This window comes from Pollachius pollachius (genome assembly GCF_949987615.1).
Source record: "Pollachius pollachius genome assembly, chromosome: 18".
In the NCBI taxonomy this organism is placed as follows: domain Eukaryota; kingdom Metazoa; phylum Chordata; class Actinopteri; order Gadiformes; family Gadidae; genus Pollachius; species Pollachius pollachius.
In genome coordinates, this window is record NC_136951.1 from 8,606,702 (window position 1) to 8,629,750 (window position 23,049).

Sequence of the window (23,049 nt, forward strand, 5' to 3'; positions counted from 1 at the left end):
AAATGCTGTTTGTGAAATATGCTACTGTATGTTTTTATATTTTTTTATGTACTGAAAGTGTGACGTTTTGGTAGGCCAACTGTCGTTTTGGTATATACTGCCCCCTGAAGGTATATATGTGTATGTCGTCTTTCGGACAGAGGTGTCACAAAATGATATAGCCGGAGTGAAACCATCATCAGCTATATTAGCAACCGCAGAATGAGCGACTGAGGAAGCAGATGTGTTCTACATTTACAGATCTACTTGCTCTACACTTACATTTACAAACCAAATAAGACTCTGTTCATGTTGAACATTTGCATAGTCGAATTAGTGTAGTTTGCAATGCACTTCAGACAGTGTTGTCTTTGTCAATTTACTTTCCAAGTAAATAGAATTAGGCTTAGTATATTTCAACCCATAAACCTTAAGGGACATCCTTTGCAAACAGTTCTCAATTTTAATTGTGTATTCAGACTGCGGATTCCATGTCAGATAGTCCAATAAATGATTCAAACATAACACACTCGATATCAGCAGTTAACCACCAGTTATGCCAATGCTAAAATCGAAATTAACCTGAATGGTCAATGACTATTACTTAATGTTTGTGTATTTCTCATAAGTAGAGCAAATTCAGCAAAGACAACGTATGGATTCATTCAGTTCATCAAGATCGCACTATCTTGCAGAAGAACGCAAACGCAAACAAAGTATTTGTGATGCACCAAAGTGATTTTACTTCATTCCTAACATTTTTAACTGAACAGTTTGAAATAATCCAGTGGTCCTAAAAAGGAAAAGAGGAAAAACAAGTAATCTTTTTCAGTAAAAGTTGTATAAAATGTGGAAGGCCCTTTACTCATCATTTACGCATATCATGACATAATAACTAATCAACAAAGAACAGATTAACAAAAAAAAGTTTAAAAAAAGTCTCAATCATCTCCAAAGTTATGTTGTAAAAGGAAGTTGGCAGCCAGGTTTTCATTCTTCTCACAAGCAAAGTAGGCCTGAATGACGAGTCCTTCTGGAAACCCGAGGGCTTTTAGCTGGAAACAGGAAGACCAAGACAAATGTCACGTCACAGAAGGACATGACAGACAACTCCACAAGTTAACCGGCAAGAGTCAACTTCTTCATTTTGCAACATTTTCAGTGGTTTCCTCATTTCTTAATTTGGTTCCCATGACTCATTGCTGGTCGACAACTCTTTTTTATATCCACCTAATAAGGCACCCCCATCTAGTTCTGGTTATGAATGTGTTCCTTCCAACGCCCTGGACTCTTCACGGTACGACCATGCAATCAAACGGTGTCCAGCCCAAAATGTGCTTCATATGTATGGAGAACTGGGGACAGTATTGCAGTGAAACTAGAAATCCTCTTTGTTAAATATGAAGACGGAATGACAGCCAGAATTGCTGGGGAACATTTTACAAATAAAAAATCCATTGATTTGTGTATCGATAATACAAAAACGTTAAAATTAATAGAGGCTTTAAAGGGGACATATTATACCACCAGGTGTGAGTGTGATTAGCCTTACAAGCCGTTTCGAAAATATCTGCCCCATATGACATCACTAGATCAGTCTACCAGCCTACTGAAGTAAACGATGCTCATCTATCCAGCACAGATCTAGGTTGACACGCCAACTAGTGATGTCATATGGGGCAGATTTTCGAAACGGCTTGTAAGGCTAATCACCTGGTGGTATTATATGTCCCCTTTAAACTAGGGATGTGAATAACTCAAAATTTTCATGGTAGAATAATCTGTGGGTTGTATGAACGACTAAACGATTATTCGATGTGTGCCGACATTCACAAGGCAGCCATGGATCATCGGCAAGAAATCACTTCATATCTTAAACGCAAAAAAACAACTACCTGCTAAGTTGTTCCAGTCAAATTGTCTGTTCAGCCTTCAAACGAGAGCTGGTAAATTGTGAAAAATGCATTAAACTGTAATCAGAAACCGCGGTTATATGTTATAGACCCTATAGCATCTGTGATATAAAGGATGGGACGAATTTCAAATTATAAATATGTACACTTATGTTGAAAGTATAGACTGTCGCGATTCCCATTGAAACGAATGGTGCAGTGATTTGGTCTTCAAAACGACAGCTGGTAAATTGTGAAAAATTAATTAAACTGTAATCAGACAACGGGGTAATATTCTATAGACCCTAGAATATCTATGGTATAAAGGCTGGGAGGAATTTTGAATTATAAATATGTACAATGCTAACGTTAGCTCTAACGTTAGCTCTCTATATTTCCCATTATTTTGTGATGATCTTCCTCACCCTCTCGATGGCCTCCTTCTCCAGCGGTGTGATCTGGATGTAGTTTCCTCCAGACGGGTTGGAGGGCAGCACTCCTCCTCCTCCTCCTCCTCCTCCTCCTCCTCCTCCAGCTGATGGTACCTCAACCGTCACTGGCTCGTTCAGCATTTGAATAAACTGCTCCTGATGGTTACTTATTTCCTTATTTTAAAAAGGGGACAAAATATAGACGTCATTCGGATTAGATTCAGATCCAGCACACTTACAATGTGTGGCTGTGACAGGAAAAGGACGAAAACGCAATACAAATGCACGCATTATGTGTGTTTACATTTTGAACGATATTAAAGCCTAAAAGCCATTTCACCTCAAACGCTCCACCACAATAGAACCAAAGACAACCAATTTCCATCCAATACAGCCTAACACAGAGATTCACAGAGATGACGGACTGAATAAACACCCTTCCCATATCAGTTGTGTTATCACTTCAATATTTAGAATTCTTCGAATGACGCCCATTCCCGGGAGGTCTGGGTTTCTTAACCAAGGGTACCTGCAGCAGCTCGGGGTTCTCCCGGCCGATCTCCTGCAGGAGCGCGGGCAGCAGGGAGGCGTTCTGCTGAATCAGCTCCCTCATGGTGTGGAACTGGGGCTGGTTTCTGAGGAAGCTCAGGGGGTTGGCCGGAGCTATTCAAAACAAATATAGCACGGGAAAGTATGGATAAGGAAGTGTAAAAGGTGCCCTATTTCACCGCTAGGTCAGTTGTTGATTAGCCATTACAAGATATTTAAAAATGTTCCCCAGTAACATCACAAGTGTGAGTGTCCACATAGAAAGATACTATAGATCAACCCACCAGCAGAACCAGCGAGGGAACCAACTTATCGACTGATCCATCCAACAGTCTGGGAGGACACTTTCACTTGTTATGTCACTATAGCAGTCTGGGTGGACAGCACACTTGTGATGTCACTATAGGGCAGTCTGTGTGGTCACTCCCACTTGTGATGTCACTATAGCGCAGTCTGTGTGGTCACTCCCACTTGTGATGTCACTATAGCGCAGTCTGGGTGGACACTTCCACTTGTGATGTCACTATAGCGCAGTCTGTGTGGACACTTCCACTTGTGATGTCACTATAGCGCAGTCTGGGTGGACAACCCACTTACGATGTCACTACAGGGCATTAAGGTTGGACACTCCCAGTTAGGATGTCACTATAGCTGTCTGGGAGGACACTCCCACGTGGGATGTCACTATAAGGTAGTCTGGGAGGACACTCCAACTTGTGATGTCACTATAGGGCAGTCTTGGAGGACAATCCCAATTGTGATGTCACTATAGGGCAGTCTGGGAGGACAATCCAACTTGTGATGTCACTATAGGGCTGTCTGGGAGGACACTCCCACGTGGGATGTCACTATAAGGCAGTCTGGGAGGACACTCCAACTTGTGATGTCACTATAGGGCAGTCTGGGAGGACACTCCCACTTGTGATGTCACTATAGGGCAGTCTGGGTGGACACTCCCACTTGTGATGTCACTATAGGGCAGTCTGGGTGGACACTCCCACTTGTGATGTCACTATAGGGCAGTCTGGAAGGACACTCCCACTTGTGATGACACTATAGGGTAGTCGGGGTGGGAACTCATTTGTGATGTCACTATAGGTAAGTCTGTGTGGACATTCCCACTTGTGATGTCACTACAGGGCATTCAGGTTGGACACTTCCACTTGTGATGTCACTATAGGGCAGTCTTGGAGGACACTCCCACTTGTGATGTCACTATAGGGCATTCTGGGTGGACACCTCCATTTGTGATGTCACTATAGGGCAGTCTGGGAGGACACTCCCACTTGTGATGTCACTATAGGGCAGTCTGGGTGGACACTCCCACTTGTGATGTCTCTATAGGGCAGTCTTGGTGGACACTCCCACTTGTGGTGTCACTATAGGGCAGTCTGGGTGGACACTCCCACTTGTGATGTCACTATAGGGCAGTCTTGGTGGGAACTCATTTGTGATGTCACTATAGGTAAGTCTGTGTGGACATTCCCACTTGTGATGTCACTACAGGGCATTCAGGTTGGACACTTCCACTTGTGAGGTCACTGCAGGGTAGATTTAACATCACAGCCCAATCTATCTGGCTAATCAAGAGCGCCATGGTGCTGCAACAGGATCCCGTTAAACCAAAGCAGGAAGCCACAGAGTATTGGCTCCGCAGCGCTGTGGTAAGGCGGTGCTCTGGGCCGGCGGACACTGACCAGCTGCGGGGCTTGGGGTGGGGCCAGGGTTGGAAGGGCTGCTGACAGCGGCTGGAGCCACCGGGGCTGGAGCTGCACCAATAGGAAGGACCGCTGGAACAGCATCTCCCTCCTCCCGGGCTGGGATGCCCTGGAAACCAGCAAGCAGGGGGAGCCATACATGGTCATGAACCGGCGCCAAGTGGGTCAACCCTACTGCACTGATTGACTGACTGAACGGTCGTTGACCTTTTTGGAAAGGTCAACGCATGTCACTCAACCTGTTGTGTGACACCTGGATTGTTTGGTACTAATCCAAGGACTAGAGATGTTTTTTCTTTTTCACCACGACCAACTGATGCCTGGAATAATACAATGCGTTCATTCTTTTGGTGACGGTTGTATTACTAATGTTGTGCAGAGGACGGTAAAACAAATATTAAATAAATACATATTTCAAACAAATTATTTTTCGGTGCACTGTTTTAATATTTGCAGAGCACTACAGTGTGTCTATTGGATCATTTTGTGGAGCCTTCTGCCAAATAACCCTGCAGTGAATTTAGAGACACGATATTCAGGAAAAGACAGAGCTAGCCTCTTCCCCGAGGATACCGACAGGTAGAATGTAGACTTTGGGCTTTGAACCTTTTGGCTAGGAGTTTAACACAGCAACACAACCACCAGACTATCCATCCCACCTCCAACATTTATGCATATCAATGACAAACATTTGTTTGTAGTGTGTGTTTGGCTGTATTATATTAAATAGATATCTGGATTACGACCGCAACGCTAGCATTTACTCCTCTGAGCTGGAGGGGGTTTCTCATTTGCTAAATGTATTTTTGGCCACAGTGGCCGTGGGTCTCACCGTGAGCAGATACTCCATGGCCCGGTCTGGGTTGTTGAAGCTGGCCCGGAGAGCGTCCACCACCTGCTCCCTCTCGAAGCCCATCAACATCATCTCAGCCACTATGGAGTCGTACGACTGACCCGTCACTGGACGGGAGCCGAGGAGAGGACAGCATGGTCAACACGCAGACGTGCTCATAAGCGCATCTCATCAAGTGTAAGTTTGACTCAAAGGGACGCAAATGCAAAAATTGTTCCCTTTTTGTCTATACGTGTAACTTATAACATGGCATTTGAAAATATAATTTCCCTTTAAAGATTTCTCAGCACAAATTGACCAATACTAAACGTTTTTATTTGAGACTTCATGGACTTCTATAGCACCTAAGGTAAGCACTTCGTCTGCTACAACAACTGTATTTGACTACTAAGAAACATAATCGTCATGTGTTTTATTTGTGGGCCAACAGGCCCACTACTGACTGCACCACACATCAGATCTTCGTCAAAACACTTCACCCGTACCCAGTGCTGAAATTGCTTCATCAAATAGATTTGTGTCCGTAGCAGCCTCACTGGTTCTACAAGACAAAGAGTGGAACATCCAGTAAGGTATGGTTGGTTCTACATGAACACATTTTCCAAACAAACCACATTTTTGTCAGAGTGCACTTTAGAGAAACCAAGTAATTAAGGAACCTGATCCCTCCATAATCCTACCTGTTGGAAGTGGCAGATGGCTCCACAGTCGCCGGGGCGGCGGTCTCTTCTGCTGCAGGCTTCTCTGCTGGAGGGGCTTGCTCTGCAGGGCCGGCCGCAGATGGTGTCTCCCCTGGGGCTGGAGCCGAGGGCATCGGGGCAGCCGGGGGAGTCACGGCCGATGGGGCTGCTTTAGGCTGGGAGTCGAGGTGAACAAAAACATTCTGCAAAGGTGCTTTTGCTTCAAGGTTTACTTTTACTCAGGTAAGGTTACAATAAATGCATATATGGTTATGAACGGCTACTTGTTTCTGCTCCGTCCTATGAAACTAGTATCAGGTAATGAACCAAATACTTCAAACAAAATAATTGTAATATTTTCAATCCATGACCAACCCATGATCAGTAGATTGTGATCAGTAGGCTTGTTAATAAAGGGTGGTTAATGAAGTGCTGTCCAGGAGTACAGTTGCATCCGAACAAAGTGTCTATAATATAAAATGTTTAATTAAGAAAAATTAAACTTGTTTAGAAATTGAAACGGTTGAACCCTACCTTCGTCACCATGACGACGACAAAACTCTTATCATCGATTTTGTACTCCTTGATCGGCGAGTCATCGCTGAGGATTTTACCTGTGGAGTACACAAGCATATTGAATTAAACATTTATATTCACAGCTATTTTCTTTACTAATCTTTAGTAATTACAATTCCGAGATTATGTAGAGGGCACAATTAGGCATTAAAACATCCCTGTAGGCTTTTGAATGCTTTATTAAATCACTGGCTTTTCATTTGTTAATCATCTTAAAGTAAATGCAATGATAATACAACTGTAAAAATTGAAAACTGCAAAAATGCAAACTGTTTAAATTTTAAATATTAGTAATAAAATTTGGTAGTTTACCCCTTCCGAGCAATACTTTGACGTCTAAAACATATTGGAACCAAGGTGTACAGGACCCTCAGCTCAAGTATAATAATTCACTGGAATTAGCATCACTACTTACACTGAGAGTAGTATGACGGATGAGAATGCCCCGTGATGCACGCACACTCCCAGGCCTAACGTTGAATGGAACCTGCTCAACTTTGCATATATGTATTTGTATAACACGCCATAAGACACCATGTGTCATGTTAATAAGGAATCAGAGAACTCAACATTCTGAGATTTTATCTCCCATTTCCTTATTAGTCTTCATTTCCAAAGGAAACCATTTCTAGATTTCTTAAATTCTCGTTTTCCTCACTTGAAGAGAAAATCTAGTTGTACTAAAGGGGGACCAAGTCCTCGCTGCAGCCCGCAGGAGAGGCACAGGGTTGGCTCTGGGCAGGGGTCAGATGAGGAGGCCCCGCCCCGCTGGGGGCCCCGCCCCGCTGGGGGCCCCACCCCGCTGGAGGCCCCACCCCGCTGGAGGCCCCGCCCCGCTGGAGGCCCCGCCCCGCTGGAGGCCCCGCCCCGCTGGAGGCCCCACCCCTGAGCCAAGCAGTGGCAGCCCGGCCAAGTGCAATCCATTGAGTGAACAATGCAACTCTGTATGTTTACATGAAATAATGCAAGATATGAAGCTACTTTATAAGGTCAGGTTGTGCCAGGTTTACTGTCCCTATTGCTCACTCTTGGCCACCATAGCACCTTGATGTTGGTGTTTGACGTCATTACTGCAAGAAAAGGTCCAGTCTATCGACACTCATTCTCCCTCAAACCCCAGCCTTAAATTATCGCCATTCACTTCACTTAGAATTAAAGTGATCCTTAGGTTACTATGATTCACATGTTTCAACGTTGGTTATGAAAAGGCGTAAAGTGATTAAGAGCCTTGTGGTTTAACATACCAGCGTATATTAGTTTCTGTCCGTTGACTGGAAAACTGTCCTTCCCCTTCTCATGTTCAATCTTTTCTTTTAATGTCTTTACCTGTGGAAACATTAAATAGTAATAATATGATAGTTTGAACCACTGGCTCTTCTGACCACCAATGCGAGCAGAATTTGCACAAGGCCTTTGAATGTATAAATCATTTACCAAATCAATAAAGCAACTTAAAATTTCAAGCCAAATCTTTGGATGTCTAAAAAAAGTTTAAGCTAAGCATGTAAAAAAAAATAAAATACTGAAGTAAAGAGGGAACTTTGAACCACTCATAGTCACAAGCTTGCCAATTTTAAGCTGAGAGAATGTGTAAACCAAGTTCTATAAAAATGTACCTTTGAACCACTTTCTATACAGTGTGTTTGCTAGCATGAATCAAGCAAGTAGAACTACAGTTTGCACCTTTTAGCATTCCTGATGTGAGTGAATATATATATATATATATATATATATATATATATATATATATATATATCACCTTATCAGTTACAAGCTTGCATTATATTAACTTAATAACCACCTTCCATGTGTTTGCTCATTCTAAGGTCAAAACTCACTGTAACGTCTCTATATTTCATACCAGTTTGTAATAACATAATATCATGTTATTCATTTCGCTCATGCACTAATTTCTGTATATTTCTATTTTTTAATTTTATAGTCCTTAATACTCAATGTTTCTTATTCTTCTGGGACTATTGCCTTGCTCCTTCAATGGCTTAGGGAGTGTTGTCCCATGTGGGACTAAAAATAAACACCACTAAAAAAAATATCACAGTGGAGCTAAGTATTAGACCAATTGCTGAGCATGGTCATCCCATTATGGCCACAAACCAAAGACTATACCAACATGTGAAAAAACACAATGAACTTTGATTGCCAGAACAGTCAAATCAATAACACCAAGGGAATGAGGTCGAACCGGCATTAAGTAGCAATAATGTGTGTGGTCATCAACTCCCATCTTTTCTAGCACCTTGTTAAATCCATGAGGCAAAGAATTAAAATTGAATGTGTTGAAGGAGGTCCTTCAGTCATATTAAATTGGTGTATTTAACAAAGTTTAATCACAACCTTTTCTTCTTGGAAATTAGTCATGTCTTGATATTTCGGTAAACATAAGTTTAGGGACAATGTCTGTACTTTCCACATGAAGTCCAGTGCCTAAACAAACCGTTGAGGGACGTTCATTATCTGCACATTGTAGAACTTCAAACCTGAAGCTACAATCGGCCTAAAGGAATGGGCCCCAATGGTTCTTCTTCATGTTTTGGGTGACCCTTCCTTTTCTTTCAATCTAAATAACACACTAACCATTTTGTTTTGACTGGCTCTTGCGTCAGGCGAATATGATTCCAATGCCATGAACACACTTTATGGAAAATGTCAAATATCTAGATGCCAAGAATCATAGGTAAATAGAGAAGAGTTCAAGTTATGTCTCAACTCTGCTGCCTCAAATGTTATTGCATGTGAGGAGTTCTGTTTATGATGAACTCTAGATATTGGGAGGGGTGTACGTTTGACACTAGCGAGGGTATGGCACTTATCTGGCGTTAGCACACAGGGCCCTTGTGGGGCCACACACTGGAGTTGCTAGGAATCGAAAGTAAAAACTAGTTCAGCTAAAGTTCGGTCTAGATAGGTCATCCATATGTGCGTGTTTTAGCAAGCATATTGCACATAGCAGCCTCCAGGCTCCTAATCGAGGCAAGGCAGATAAAAAAGGACAACACGAATCAAACTGAGACACACATCACGTTAATAGTGTCTGGATATCACTAGGCCTTTAAAGCCTTCATCTACAACTTCTACTGGACCCGTCTAAATGCTGGAAGCTACGACCCACTCAGCTCTCTGTTGACAAGCAATTATACGTAATATCGTTACACATGTACGTACATTTCACAGCATATACACTGCCAAGGTGTAAGCATTGGTTAAACTCCCAACTTTAACAACGTGTTTGTAATTCGTCTATATTCTGTGCCCAGTCCGTCCTCCTCCACAAAGCCCACTTGGTGTTTTAACTCTTACCGTGTCCTCCTCGTCGATGTCAATTTTAAAAGACTGCTGCTGAAGGGTTTTCAAAGTGATCAGCATCTTAGCTACTGTCACTCTCGATATCTAAAGGCACTTGAGGGGTTATTCTCTGTGAGTTATGTATCGCAGGCTCATTACTCTGGACCGGTCAACGCCATTGGGCTCAGCCTTCTTCTTCTGTTCAGTCACACGGAGCAGCAGCTGCCGACTGGCGCTCCTGTAGGTGGGGAACCACCCTGTCTCCCGAGCAGTATAGGCCTCGGTTTGTTAAATATGAGCATATGAAAACAATTATTTGTCTTCATTTTATTCTATGAGAAATACAATGATACAATATTCAGCTAAAATATAGTTTGACTTGAGTGAACTACTTTATTTAGCATCTATTCTTTGTTATTGAAAAGTTTCAATAGCAAAGAATAAATGCTAATTCAAAAAATATTAAGCGGGTGGTTTGGTAAGTAAGTTAGTTCTAACTTACTTACCAAACCACCTGCTTTATATTTTTTGTAAGTTGACTTTAAAGATGAACATAACAGCTGCTTGAAACAATATTTGAATCATATATGGCTGGATAAATAACCACATAGTACATATCAATTGGATGACTTTCATGGCTGCTGTAGTCAAACATAATGGTTCACCTTGGAACATGTGGTTTAGCCAATTTGCAGAATAGATCTAATTCAGCCTTACATTACTGGACAGATACATACTAAATGTAATTCTCTTTTATGGATAACTAAGATAATATTTTCTTGAATAGAATCAACAATAATAAGGATTCTGTAACTTATCAACGTTTCGTATGCCAAAGCCAGAAACAAAATCAACGCTGATCTGATTTAATTTAACAGATTGAGTTAATAGCAGCTTGTTTATTATAGTCTTATTAGTAACACCTGATTGGTATTTTTTAAGATTTGAATGATTCCCCACATGGTGAGGAACCGGTGGCAGCCCTAATGATAGTGGACTCCGACAGTGTGTCCAACACAATGGCCTCCCAAAATGCTTTGTATTCATAGTAATAGCATTAGTATAGATTCAAATCTAAAGCCTGATGGCAGACAAGCTCAAATATTGATGAGGTTTCACTTTATTTTCCTTCATATATATCAACTAATCATGTCGCATGGAGCTGAAGGTGCATCATTGACAAACACCTGCTCAGACAGCAGTAATAAACTGTAAAGTCAAATCAATACTGTGTAGACTGGCAACTGTAAAAATACACTTGTTAAAATTGAAAAGGTTTTGATTAGTAGAATATCTCCAAGATAACATAACAGGAAACAAGGCGTAACCCCGCCCCTTTCAGGTTCTAATGGTGTTCTATTGTTCTGAAGTTCTGACCTTGCTTGTCTATTCAATACAACAATAGTATGACTAAGCCTAATAAGTTTTAAAACTTGCTGTACTGAGTTGATAAATAACTCAAGCCCTTCTGCATTTTACATATTTCTGTGTCATTTTTTAATTTGTCCTTCCTTCTCCTGCGCTCTATCATCTATCCGTGATAATGAGGTCTCTCTTGAGTTGGCCAGAAGACAATAGGTGGTCTAAATAAGCTGCATCCCAGACCACAACACCAGCAGCATCATCTTTCACTCTTTCTCTCAAGTCTCTTCTCATGCCTACGTCCCTAGGGGTCGTCAGTTTGCCGTTCGCCTACACTGAAGTGATTAGTGAGAAGCTTACTGGGTGATCCCAGGGCACTCGACATATTTTTCAAAAGATGATGTTAGGCCTGTGAAATAAAAGATGCGCACCCTCCAACATATATCGCAGCAGCTGTTGGTTTGTTAGAGATTCAAATACGTGAGATGTATTAATTCAACAAGATGTTTCTAGTAAGCCACAAAGCTAGAGAAAGAAAATGATTAAGCCTGGGATCAATGTTGTCTTATAATCTGCACCCTTTGTGGTGATAGGCGCAACATGTTACACACACACAAACTTCACAAGACGTGGGGGCCTCTGTGATTGTCTGACTTTTGACAATTGCATAATTTTCTGTCCTTTTGACATTGACATCGAAATATTCTTTGGCCAAATAATCAACAACTTCTAGAGTTCTAACCCTAACCATATTGTGTAAATATTACAAACAATTTTGTCAAATTATGTGAACTGAAACATTCACCTAATGAATGTTCAAGTTCATGGCTTAACCATATGTTCTGGATTTGAATTACTTAGGAGAATATGAATATGTATTAGGTCTCTAGAAATTTAATTGAGTAGAATAATGAGCACATCAAGGTTGGTCCCATTCCTGCTCAATCTGTTATTGTTACCCTGGTACCAGACTACACACCTACACCAGTTTATAGTGCTGTAAACTCTAAACATGTAATGTTTGAAAAACAAACAAACACAGAGCTCGGAAACACAGATTTGACTATTATAACTTTATTATCAAGTTAAAAAAAGACAATGAATTACAATATTTACAGAATATCCAGAGATAAATGGAACACATTTGTAAACAATCATTCTAGGCAATATCACAACCCAACATCAGGTAATCAGGAAAAACTTCTTTTTTTTTATCGGACAGAAGGCAAGAAAGAGAAGACTCTAAAAATCAAACTATGGAGGAAACAGTCTGAATAAAATGACAAACGTTATAACGGAAGCAAACTAAACGTATTTACAGGTATCCAGTGTGTCGTAGGCAGGGATTAAGATAGAAGGAAACCGGGAGGTAACATCGATACAGTCTGAATCCACACAGTGAGGGCGTCATAAATAGGTTTTCTTCTTCTTTCCAACGATAAATTAGTACAGGACAGCGACTAGTTTGGAGTACATAGCTTCTATGGACACTACAATAGATCCCAACGTTTGAGTGTGTGTGTGTTGGGGGGTTTGCATGCTAGGAGACAAGCTGCCAGTGCTACACTCTTTTTCAACAGATTTTAAAGGATTGCCCCATAAACAACAAGGGGGCTTTGAGATTCAGCACCAAGTCGCTGGTTTTTAAGCTGAGCTGGGAGGGCTGAGGGGTAGTGGTGGAGGGGCTGCTACATTCTTAAACCAGTTTACCTCTCAACTATTAACTGGGAGGCACACTGGGACTATTAACTAAAGGTTTGAACTGTTAACCCAATCTACCAAACATACATCTCTTGGTAAATAGTTGAGCAAAGGATGGAAATAGATATGGATTTAAAAAAAAACTACTTTAATTTGAAAAATAATACTAATTACGATTTCAAATTAAAAACCCTACTAGGGATTTGCAATGCTCGACTTGAATCATTGTACAACCACACTGATTGCACGCTACTACAGTGTCTGCTAAATCAGTTTAACTGTACCCAGATGTTGTACGACAGTGTCCTAACACTTGAGAGGGAACTCAAATACCCCTTGCAGGGGTTATTTATAATAATTTATTGTTTTATTTTTTTTGTTTTAGTAAGTGAACACCAAAAATTAAATAAACAAGGTATAAGTATCCTTTCTCAAACACCACATTTCAAACATGTAACAAGTAGTTCGGTTTTCTATACATCGCTGAAGACAAGTAGATTAGTTGTTTTTCACTCATAGAATTCCATGATTCCAGCCAAGATGCCCTATTTCCACCAATCAGGAAAGACAATCACAGCAAACATAGCCAGTTCGATACATATTTTGGTATCAGTAACAAAATTGAGTTCATTATGTTCCTCTCCAAATTTAAAAGCTCAATAGAGCTTTTAATAATTCCACATGACACTCAAGTCATTTTGTATTTTCAAATGATGCTTGATGGAGATTTTCTTAATTGCTATTGATTTCTAATAAGGCTTTGGGGTATTTAAGCAGCAACTTCAAACAAATACAATCTCTGCCTTTTTTTTTTCCGTTGATAATAACATAGCTTTGTCTAAAAAATAAGCACACAAATGCAGGCTCTGACAGTTGTCTTCAAACACATATAGAGTATAGGATTTCAAGTAAGGGAACTTCACTTATGCACCTAAAATAAAATAAAAGTTGTCAAATGTTCACATTAAAGTCCAAACTTCACACTCATCACAAACAAACGTGGAAACAAATTCTGTCAGAAATTTCAAATGATGATGAAAAGGACCTTACGCCTGACACTTGGTTCTTTGTTTTAAAGTCTGCTTCACATATTCTTATATCGTACTTGTACAGCAGTACAATGTGCAAATTGGCTGAAGCAGACAGATTAAAACCAACAATTAAAAGGTCAAATCTATTTCATCATCAGCAAAATTAATGGACACATACACATACAGTGGGGGAAAAAAGTATTTAGTCAGCCACCAAATGTGCAAGTTCTCCCACTTAAAAAGACGAGAGAGGCCTGTAATTTTCATCATAGGTAAACCTCAGCTATGAGAGACGAAATGAAAAAAAAATCCAGAAAATCACATTGTCTGATTTTTTAAGAATTTATTTGTAAATTATGGTGGAAAATAAGTATTTGGTCACCTACAAACCAGCAAGATTTGTGGCTGTCACAGACCTGTAACTTCTTTAAGAGGCTCCTCTGTCCTCCACTTGCTACCTGTATTAATGGCACCTGTTTGAACTCCTTATCAGTATAAAAGACACCTGTCCACAACCTCAAACAGTCACACTCCAAACTCCACTATGGCCAAGACCAAAGAGCTGTCAAAGGACACCAGAAACACAATTGTAGACCTGCACCAGGCTGGGAAGTCTGAATCTGCAATAGGTAAGCAGCTTGGTGTGAAGAAATCAACTGTGGGAGCAATTATTAGGAAATGGAATACATACAAGACCACTGATAATCTCCCTCGATCTGGGGCTCCACGCAAGATCTCACCCTGTGGGGTCAAAATGATCACAAGAACGGTGAACAAAAATCCCAGAACCACACGGGGGGACCTAGTGAATGACCTCCAGAGAGCTGGGACCAAAGTAACAAAGGCTACCATCACTAACACACTACGCCGCCAGGGACTCAAATCCTGAAGTGCCAGACGTGTCCCCCTGCTAAAGCCAGTGCATGTCCGGTCCCGTTTGAAGTTTGCTAGAGAGCATTTGGATGATCCAGAACAGGACTGGGAGAATGTCATATGGTCAGATGAAACCAAAATAGAACTTTTTGGTAAAAACTCAACTCGTCGTGTTTGGAGGAGAAAGAATGCTGAGTTGCATCCAAAGAACACCATACCTACAGTGAAGCATGGGGGTGGAAACATCATGCTTTGGGGCTGTTTTTCTGCCAAGGGACCAGGACGTCTGATCCGTATGACGGAAAGAATGAATGGGGCCATGTATCGTGAGATTTTGAGTGAAAACCTCCTTCCATCAGCAAGGGAACTGAAGATGAAACGTGGCTGGGTCTTTCAGCATGACAATGACCCCAAACACACCGCCCGGGCAACGAAGGAGTGACTTCGTAAGAAGCATTTCAAGGTCCTGGAGTGGCCTAGCCAGTCTCCAGATCTCAACCCCATAGAAAATCTTTGGAGGGAGTTGAAAGTCTGTGTGGCCCAAAAACATCACTGCTCTAGAGGAGATCTGCATGGAGGAATGGGCCAAAATACCAGCAGCAGTGTGTGAAAACCTTGTAAAGACTTAGAGAAAACGTTTGACCTCTGTCATTGCCAACAAAGGGCATGTAACAAAGTATTGAGATGACCTTTTGTTATTGACCAAATACTGTCAAAGGACACCAGAAAACACCATCATTTGCAAATAAATTCTTTAAAAATCAGACAATGTGATTTTCTAGATTATTTTTTTTCATTTTGTCTCTCATAGCTGAGGTATACCTATGTTGAAAATTACAGGCCTCTCTCATCTTTTTAAGTGGGAGAACTTGCACAATTGGTGGCTGACTAAATACTTTTTTGCCCCACTGTAGTTGAGGAGTGGAAATGTTGGGGAAGAATTCGTATACGTAGTATAATATAAGGGAATCTATAAATATAGCAATTTGCTATAATCTTCAAGGAACCACGGGAACAGGGACAATTGCAGTTATCTCTAGAAATTAAACAAAAACTATTGAAGATTTAAGGTGCAACTATTCCGCAAGGAATACGTATACATAGATAAAACAAGGCTAAGAGGTAAAACTCTGAAATTCAATTATTAAATAAAAAAGGTAGCTCTACAGGGGACAAAAGGAGTTAAATGCTTTGACACCTTACCATTTTCTTTCAGGTAGAGGTTTGGGATTGTAGGGTTTTTCAAAGGTGCTTAAACAATAAATGCCTCAATTTAGTTCAGTTTTGGACGACAATCTCAACAATTACCATAGTAGATGAATCTAGGTGGAATCTTTCGATTGAATATTTCGACAAGCACGTCTAGAGATCTGTTCACTATTGGTTACCAATATATTAATATATAGATCTGTCCTAGGGGACCACACAGTAGGGGTTCAGCCATTTATGAAGAACAAGTCGAATGTGGCATGACCTAGTAGCTCTAAAACGTAACATTTTAAAAAAACATGAACGCTCAAAGAAAAAAATAGAATTCACTTCAACGTTCTCTTCCGTTTCACATTTCCCTTTCTTCTTTGTTTTACTGATACTTCCGCTATAATCTTCACCACCAAACTCAGCCCCTTATTGTAACCCATACTTTTTTATTCTAATTTCTAATGAGGCCCTAACTCTTTTTTTTTTTGCACCAAACAGTTTATCGTTTTCTTTTTTTTGGTTTAGAGCGATTCTTTGTTTTCCATGTACTGGTCTGGAGCGGTCTGCAAGGAATCAGTAGAGGGCCCGTTGTCCTCCTCCTCTTCCTCCTTCCTCTTCCTCTTCACCTGCTCCTCCTTTCGGTGACTAGACAGATCTAATCCGGGGTCCGTCGGGAAGGAGGTCTCCGCGGGAGGAGGGCCCGGAGCCTCCAGGACTTCCGGAGCGGCGCTGGGGTCTGTGTCCATTGGGTTTAACAACCTATAACGGGAGACATTGTGTAAATATAATGTGGATCGGCCTGCGTACAATCGATAGATCGATGGCCAATCAATCAAAACCTTTATTCATCCTTGGGGGGAAAGAGACACATTGATTAGTGACATTCTGACATACGTTGCGAGTTAAAAAAGTGTGACAGTAGGAGAAAAAAAAGATTAATACATATAAAAAAATAAACACATAAATACCAATCAATCTGGATAAAATGTTATTTTTGTTATTATTGAACATAATGACGGATCACAAGTGCTATATAAACCAAATACACTCACGCTATTGAACGATGCTTTGGAATAAAATGCTAACCAAATGGCAAATATTAAATTACAACCACAGTGCAACATAAAGGCTACAAACGTAAGTACGTCACCCAAATGGTACGTTTGCATTCACACATTGTGTTGGTTGAGAGCGGACTGGGTAGGTTAGAGGTTAAAGGCAGTACTAACATGCCATGCCGGAGCACATGTCGTTCCCACTCCGTGCTGTTGGTGAAGCAGCGACCGCAGAACTCACAGGGCAGGCGCTTCTCCAGGCCGGTCACACCACTGCTGCTGCTGCAGCAGCTGCCCGGAGAAGCAGTGTCTTCTGGGAAATGGAGATCAGATAAGTAGTCAGGAAATGGAAGGACACAGTTATGGTAGACGTTGATTTTCCATCTATTCGTATTTTATGTGTCCATTCGATTTCTTAAAGAATAGACTGATTATTTATTTTTCTGTTTTTCTTCTTGTAGCCGTGGCAATGATTTAAACATGGCTTCTTTCTGCAGAAATGGTCATATTATTTTCGTATTTGTAAAGGGATGTATGTCGTTGCAAAGCTCGTCTAGGCAATGTATTTAATCTAATAGTTATATTTAATAAACTGACAGACAAGATATGGTTATCTATGAGTGATAAATGTTATATAACCATCCAAGCAGAAGTGAACATATATTATGTGAAACAAAACAAACTGGTAGACAAAATAAATGAGAATTGAACCAAAAAAACAAAAGGTGGCACACCGAAGCCCATCTACCTTGAGTGACAGGCTTCTCAGTCACCTCCTTGACTGCCACCTCCCCTTCCTCTCTCTCCACCTCTTCCTCATGTTCTGCCATCACTCCATCGTTTGCTTCTCGCTGTTCGGCCTCGGCACTCTCTGCCGCTTCCATGTCTTCTCCGTCTTCCCCTTCTTCCTGCTCCTCGAAAGACACCCGTCCGTCCGTCACCATGTCGACCGCCATCATCTCCTCCTCCCCCTCCTCCTGATCCTCCTGCTGCTGCTCCTGTTTCTCTCCCTCCTCCTCAGCACTGCTACTGAAGTCCTTCATCATCTCCAGCTGGTCCAGGTTCACGCGGCCCATCAGCTCAAAGTTTCGGACCACCTGATCGAAACACAGGAGGGAGGTTTGCATCAGTTGGGCCCCCTTTGAGTCAAGTCAATTTCATGTTTACAGCCCTTACTCACAGTTAATCTCAAAGGGCTTTAAAGTCACACTTCAGTCAACACCCTAAACAAAGCCCTCCCAAGGGCAAGGAAAAACTCAGCAGCAGAGGAGGAAGAAGAAGGATCAAGCAATGTGGGATGTTTAGGACTGCAGAATAGGAGTAATGGGCGGAAAAATAATGGTAGCAAAAAAGCTGAAATAAGGATTATGTAAGATTACTTTGCTAGGACATAATGTCTTAGACTTCCATAAATCCATTCATGACGGTAGGAAAGACTGTTTGGTCAAATTCATAGATCGATCGTAGCGTTTATGACTCTGAAAGAGTTCTCAAAGAACCGCCCATAAGCGGAGATTGTCTGGATTTGAAGCACGCGGACTAGAATGAACAGGCTCACTGAGACAACAAACACAGAGACTTGAGGCTGGGGGACGGCTTCTGTTTGCAAGTTGTTTTGAAATACACAGAAACTGAAGCTGTTTATTGTGAATTATCTATTCTGGTCTTCGCTAAACCCTATGAGAAAGATTATATTCCCACATTAGGTACACATATATTCAGATATTATGTTCTCTTTTTCTCACGGGAAATGATTATTTGTTTTGTTCTGCCAATTCATTCAAATCACTTCCCATTTCCAGAGATGGAGTGGTACAATAACGAAGGAAGTACGTAATGCAAATAAAAATAAAAACGAATTATTCAAAATAATATAACATGAAACAAAATACATGAATACATTTCGAAATAAGAAGGGAAATCAACAAGTACTACAAAAGGATAGGTTTTCCAAAACAAGATGGAAGACGATACGCTAGGAATAATAGAAGGGTTGCCTTTAGGAAATGCCTGGCGTTGAGCAGGAAATGACACGCCATCGATATTCAAAGCGCACCTTATTAAACCCTCTCTGCGCCGACCCCCCCGTCCTACTGACTCTTAGGCCTACCCTGGAGCGCTCATCTTGCAGAACACAATGTCTGCCCCGACTACACTTCAAACTGAGAGAAGGTAAAGACAAAAGCATGTATGCTTATGTCCACTGTTTTATAACACATCCACGGGTTAAACCTGAAACCTTTCACTTATCCACTGCCCCGTCTATATCCTACAGAGCCAAATGTACGCGCTTACCAATCCATGATAGCTTGGAAAGTTTGGAGAAAGACTCTTCAAGCAAAACTAGCTACCCTTGTGTTCATGCCGGCCATGTACATAAACAATGTCTGGGTGATGGTTACCCCTAACTATCTGTCAATCACCCATGCAGCCAGGATTGTATCCATTCACTGTATTGCATATCCCAGGATTGTGTAATACTTTGGTATACACTTGCCCCTATCACCAAAATCTCTTAATATATGTACATAGTGTTCAATTTATCCCATTTGATTCTTTCTATTTGCAGTGCTGTTATAACGACAGGTGCTCTTTCTGCTGAGCTGACCTGATTTCTCCCCATACAACACATTTCCCTGTACCGTTGACCCCGTGTTGACTTACATACGACTCACACACAAACACACACACACACACACACGCCCTCGTCCTCGATCCCTCATCCACCAGAACCGGCTGAAGAGTCCTCCAAAGGCAGGGGGACAGACGACTGACCTTGTGCTCAAGGCGTAGGTGCTCCTCCAGCTGGTCGCGCCGCCCGCTGTCGTAGTAGCAGAGCTGGCAGTGGTAGGGCCGGAGCACGGTGTGCTTCAGCAGGTGCTGCTGCAGGGCCTTGTTGCTGGAGCAGGTGAAGGTGCACTGCTGGCAGCGGAACACCAGGCCCTGCAGGTGGCGGGACAGCTTGGAGCGGCTCACCTCCAGGGGCACCGTGCGCTCCTCTGGGGTGAGGGGGGTGGGAGGGGTGGAGCAACCAAATAAATGTTGTGAATAGGTGATCGTTTGAGACCGAGGCAAAGTGTGAATGACACTGTGTGTGTGTAGGTGTGTGTGTGTGTGTGTGTGTGTGTGTGTGTGTGTGTGTGTGTGTGTGTGTGTGTGCATGAGTTATAATCACTTTAACTAAAAGACACATATTGATAATATATGTGTCACTCTCCAGAGTTCTGTACATAGTGCTAATCTGTGACTCCAGCAGTCCTACTGTGTTTCAGCAGAACCTCTGATCCAGCAGTCCTACTGTGTTTCAGCAGAACCTCTGATCCAGCAGTCCTACTGTGTTTCAGCAGAACCTCTGATCCAGCAGTCCTACTGTGTTTCAGCAGAACCTCTGATCCAGCAGTCCTACTGTGTTTCAGCAGAACCTCTGATCCAGCAGTCCTACTATGTTATAGAAGATCCTCTGATCCAGCAGTCCTAATATGTTATAGAAGATCCTCTGGGGGGAGAAGGCTCAGAGCCTGTGCCAGAATACAAAAAAACTGAAGGGACGCCTTGTTCCCTTTTAAATTAAGGAGATATTTGACTCAATAAAACTAATTTGACTAGATCAACCACATTTGATCCACTCATTTTCAGTGAATAAGCGTTCACGATGGGTTTCCAATACGTGTGTTTGTACAGTAGCCTGTCTACAGGACTTTAAACCTTTAAGGACACAACAGTCCACTACTGCTGGCCGAGTTTGTGTTGGGCTAAAAGCCACCAACAGCTGTCCCAGATCCACCCCTTACAGCAAAATGATGGGTCAGAAACAAACACTGCCATCAGACTTCAGACTGTCCTTCTCGTGGTCTCCCCCCCGCGCGGTTACCTCTGTGCAGGACGACGTGGTCGATCATGTTGCTCTTGTGTTTGGTGTGGTAGAGGCAGAGCGGGCAGCGCAGGTCCCTGGCGGGCTCGTCCGAAGCGCTGGGCGCGTGGCCCGCCGCCACGTGGGTGGTGAAGGTGTTCCTGAGGACACGCGGGGAGGGCAGGGTCGTGTGGGTGGTGTGGTACGAGGTGCCGAGCGATTTTGGATCCCACATGTCAGTAGCCTAGCTTGTTTAGCAAGATGCCCTAATCCCTAGCAGATTGTTAATGACCTGTAGTTAAATTCACTATAAATCACTTTGGATAAAGCCGTCTGCTAAAGGACTAAGTGAAAGGATGTATATTATAATAATATACTAAGCTTGTGCTTTAATTGCTGTGCTGCACTCTGACCAGTTTGTGTTGTTTTTATAATTAGCTTGTATTAGTAGCATTAACAATTTTCTCAATTTGACCTAATGCTAGGGGAGGCAATCCTGAGAAACCAGCCTGGGCAATATTGATTTTTTAAGTATCGAACCAAAATAAATCCCTTCCCTCATGTCAGGCCTCCCTACAAAGCCACGCCCCCAAAATATTTGACTAGCTTACTGGCTTTAATCATAGGTCAGCTTTAATCACAATATTAGTAATAATACTTTATTCATTGAATTGTAATACTCTGGTAGACTCCGGACTAAATTCCCACCACTATGGTTGGTATATGGGTCTATAAAAGAAACGTTTGCCCCGCAGCGGCCTGAACACATCGCAGGCGGCGCAAGGTGCTCTAACAGCCGACGAGAACATATAAACGCTCCCAGTGGGGAGGCAGTGTTTATGTCCCTATGAGTAATGGGTTCCAGTCCCACGTGGGACCGCGAGCCCCCCGGGTGTTTAGACCGTGTGGAGCATTCATCGTCTTCCAAGTCGTAGAAACGTATTTATACTTTAGTTGTTATTTATTTACACTGTGGTGATATATTCCGTTTAATCCTATTCACTGGATTTTACCTGGCTCCGTCTAATGTATATAGACTCTTCTCTACAAAAACGATAACACTAACGTTTTTTTGTTTTTTTTCGGTGATTATATTTACTTTAAAGTGAATATATTATTCTATTCACAGCATTACAGAAATATTGCCATATGTATACATGGCAGGTGTACCCTCGACACTAAACACATTTTCTATTATGATTTGTATATCTTGTATACAACGAAAACTTGTATTCAAGATATACAAGTTTTCGTTGCATACAATTTCCTAAAGGCAGGAAACCCTTCTGTTATTCCTAGCGAATCGTCTTCCACCCTGTTTTTGAAAACCTGCCCTTTTGTAGTACTTGTTGATTTCCCTTCTTATTTCGAAATGTATTCATGTATTTGTTTCATGTTATATTATTTTGAATAATTAGTTTATGCATATTTATAGTTTTCACCGATGTCCTTGCCCGTGTGTAAACGGTGTGCTTACTTGTAGCAGGTGAAGAAGGCGCAGTCTTTGCACTTGAAGAGCTTCTTGCCTCCGTGGCGGTCGCGGTAGTGGCGCCGGAGGCTCTGCATGTATCCCGAGCTGAACTCACAGAACTCACAGGTGAGGACGGCGTCGGGCCGACTGTCGGACGCCGTGGGCGAGCCCCCGTGCGCCGGGGCTGACGACTGCTGGGAGGCCATCTGGTAGTGAGTCAGCTGCTGGCGCACGTCGGCCGGCTCCAGGTACAACGGGTCTGGGGGACAGAGAGGTGAGGTGACTTCAGAGAGATATGGTGAGGGGAAGTGACCTGAGATATAAAGTGAGGGGAGGCGACATGAGGTATAAGGTAAGGGGAGGTGACATGAGAGGGGTGGTTAGGTGAGGTGACAAGAGATATAAGGTGAGGGGAGGTGACATCAGAGATATATGGTATTATGAAGTGATATCAGCGATATAAGGTGAGGGGGGATGACATGAGAGATAAGGTGAGGGGAGATGACATGATATCTAAGGTGAGGG

The 23,049-nt window shown here is 42.1% G+C and overlaps 2 protein-coding genes across 4 annotated transcripts in view; both read right to left on the reverse strand.

Moving 5' to 3' along the window:
• Window positions 1-698: 698 nt before the first annotated feature.
• Window positions 699-10,198, reverse strand: rad23b (RAD23 homolog B, nucleotide excision repair protein). Of its 2 annotated transcripts, XM_079755385.1 has the most exons (10): window positions 9,997-10,198; window positions 7,923-8,004; window positions 6,637-6,716; window positions 6,103-6,278; window positions 5,908-5,963; window positions 5,402-5,529; window positions 4,549-4,678; window positions 2,832-2,965; window positions 2,297-2,476; window positions 699-1,034 (listed from the first exon to the last, which is right to left on the reverse strand). In XM_079755385.1, exons 1-10 carry the CDS (start codon window positions 10,060-10,062, stop codon window positions 921-923), a joined length of 1,146 nt encoding a protein of 381 aa, XP_079611511.1. In that variant the 5' UTR covers window positions 10,063-10,198; the 3' UTR covers window positions 699-920. The 2 variants fall into 2 exon arrangements, with proteins under 2 accessions (XP_079611511.1, XP_079611512.1); XM_079755386.1 differs by lacking the exon at window positions 7,923-8,004.
• Window positions 10,199-12,418: 2,220 nt separating this feature from the next.
• Window positions 12,419-23,049, reverse strand: part of znf462 (zinc finger protein 462) — a 38,431-nt gene continuing 27,800 nt past the window's right edge. For both annotated transcript variants that reach the window (XM_079755827.1, XM_079755826.1), the window contains exons 8-13: window positions 22,531-22,783; window positions 21,075-21,214; window positions 19,979-20,202; window positions 17,952-18,300; window positions 17,378-17,516; window positions 12,419-16,907 (exon numbers count right to left, since the gene is read on the reverse strand). In XM_079755827.1, the coding sequence (XP_079611953.1) occupies window positions 16,670-16,907; window positions 17,378-17,516; window positions 17,952-18,300; window positions 19,979-20,202; window positions 21,075-21,214; window positions 22,531-22,783 (1,343 nt within the window). In that variant the 3' untranslated portion in view covers window positions 12,419-16,669. The remainder of the gene's footprint in view (window positions 16,908-17,377; window positions 17,517-17,951; window positions 18,301-19,978; window positions 20,203-21,074; window positions 21,215-22,530; window positions 22,784-23,049) is intronic.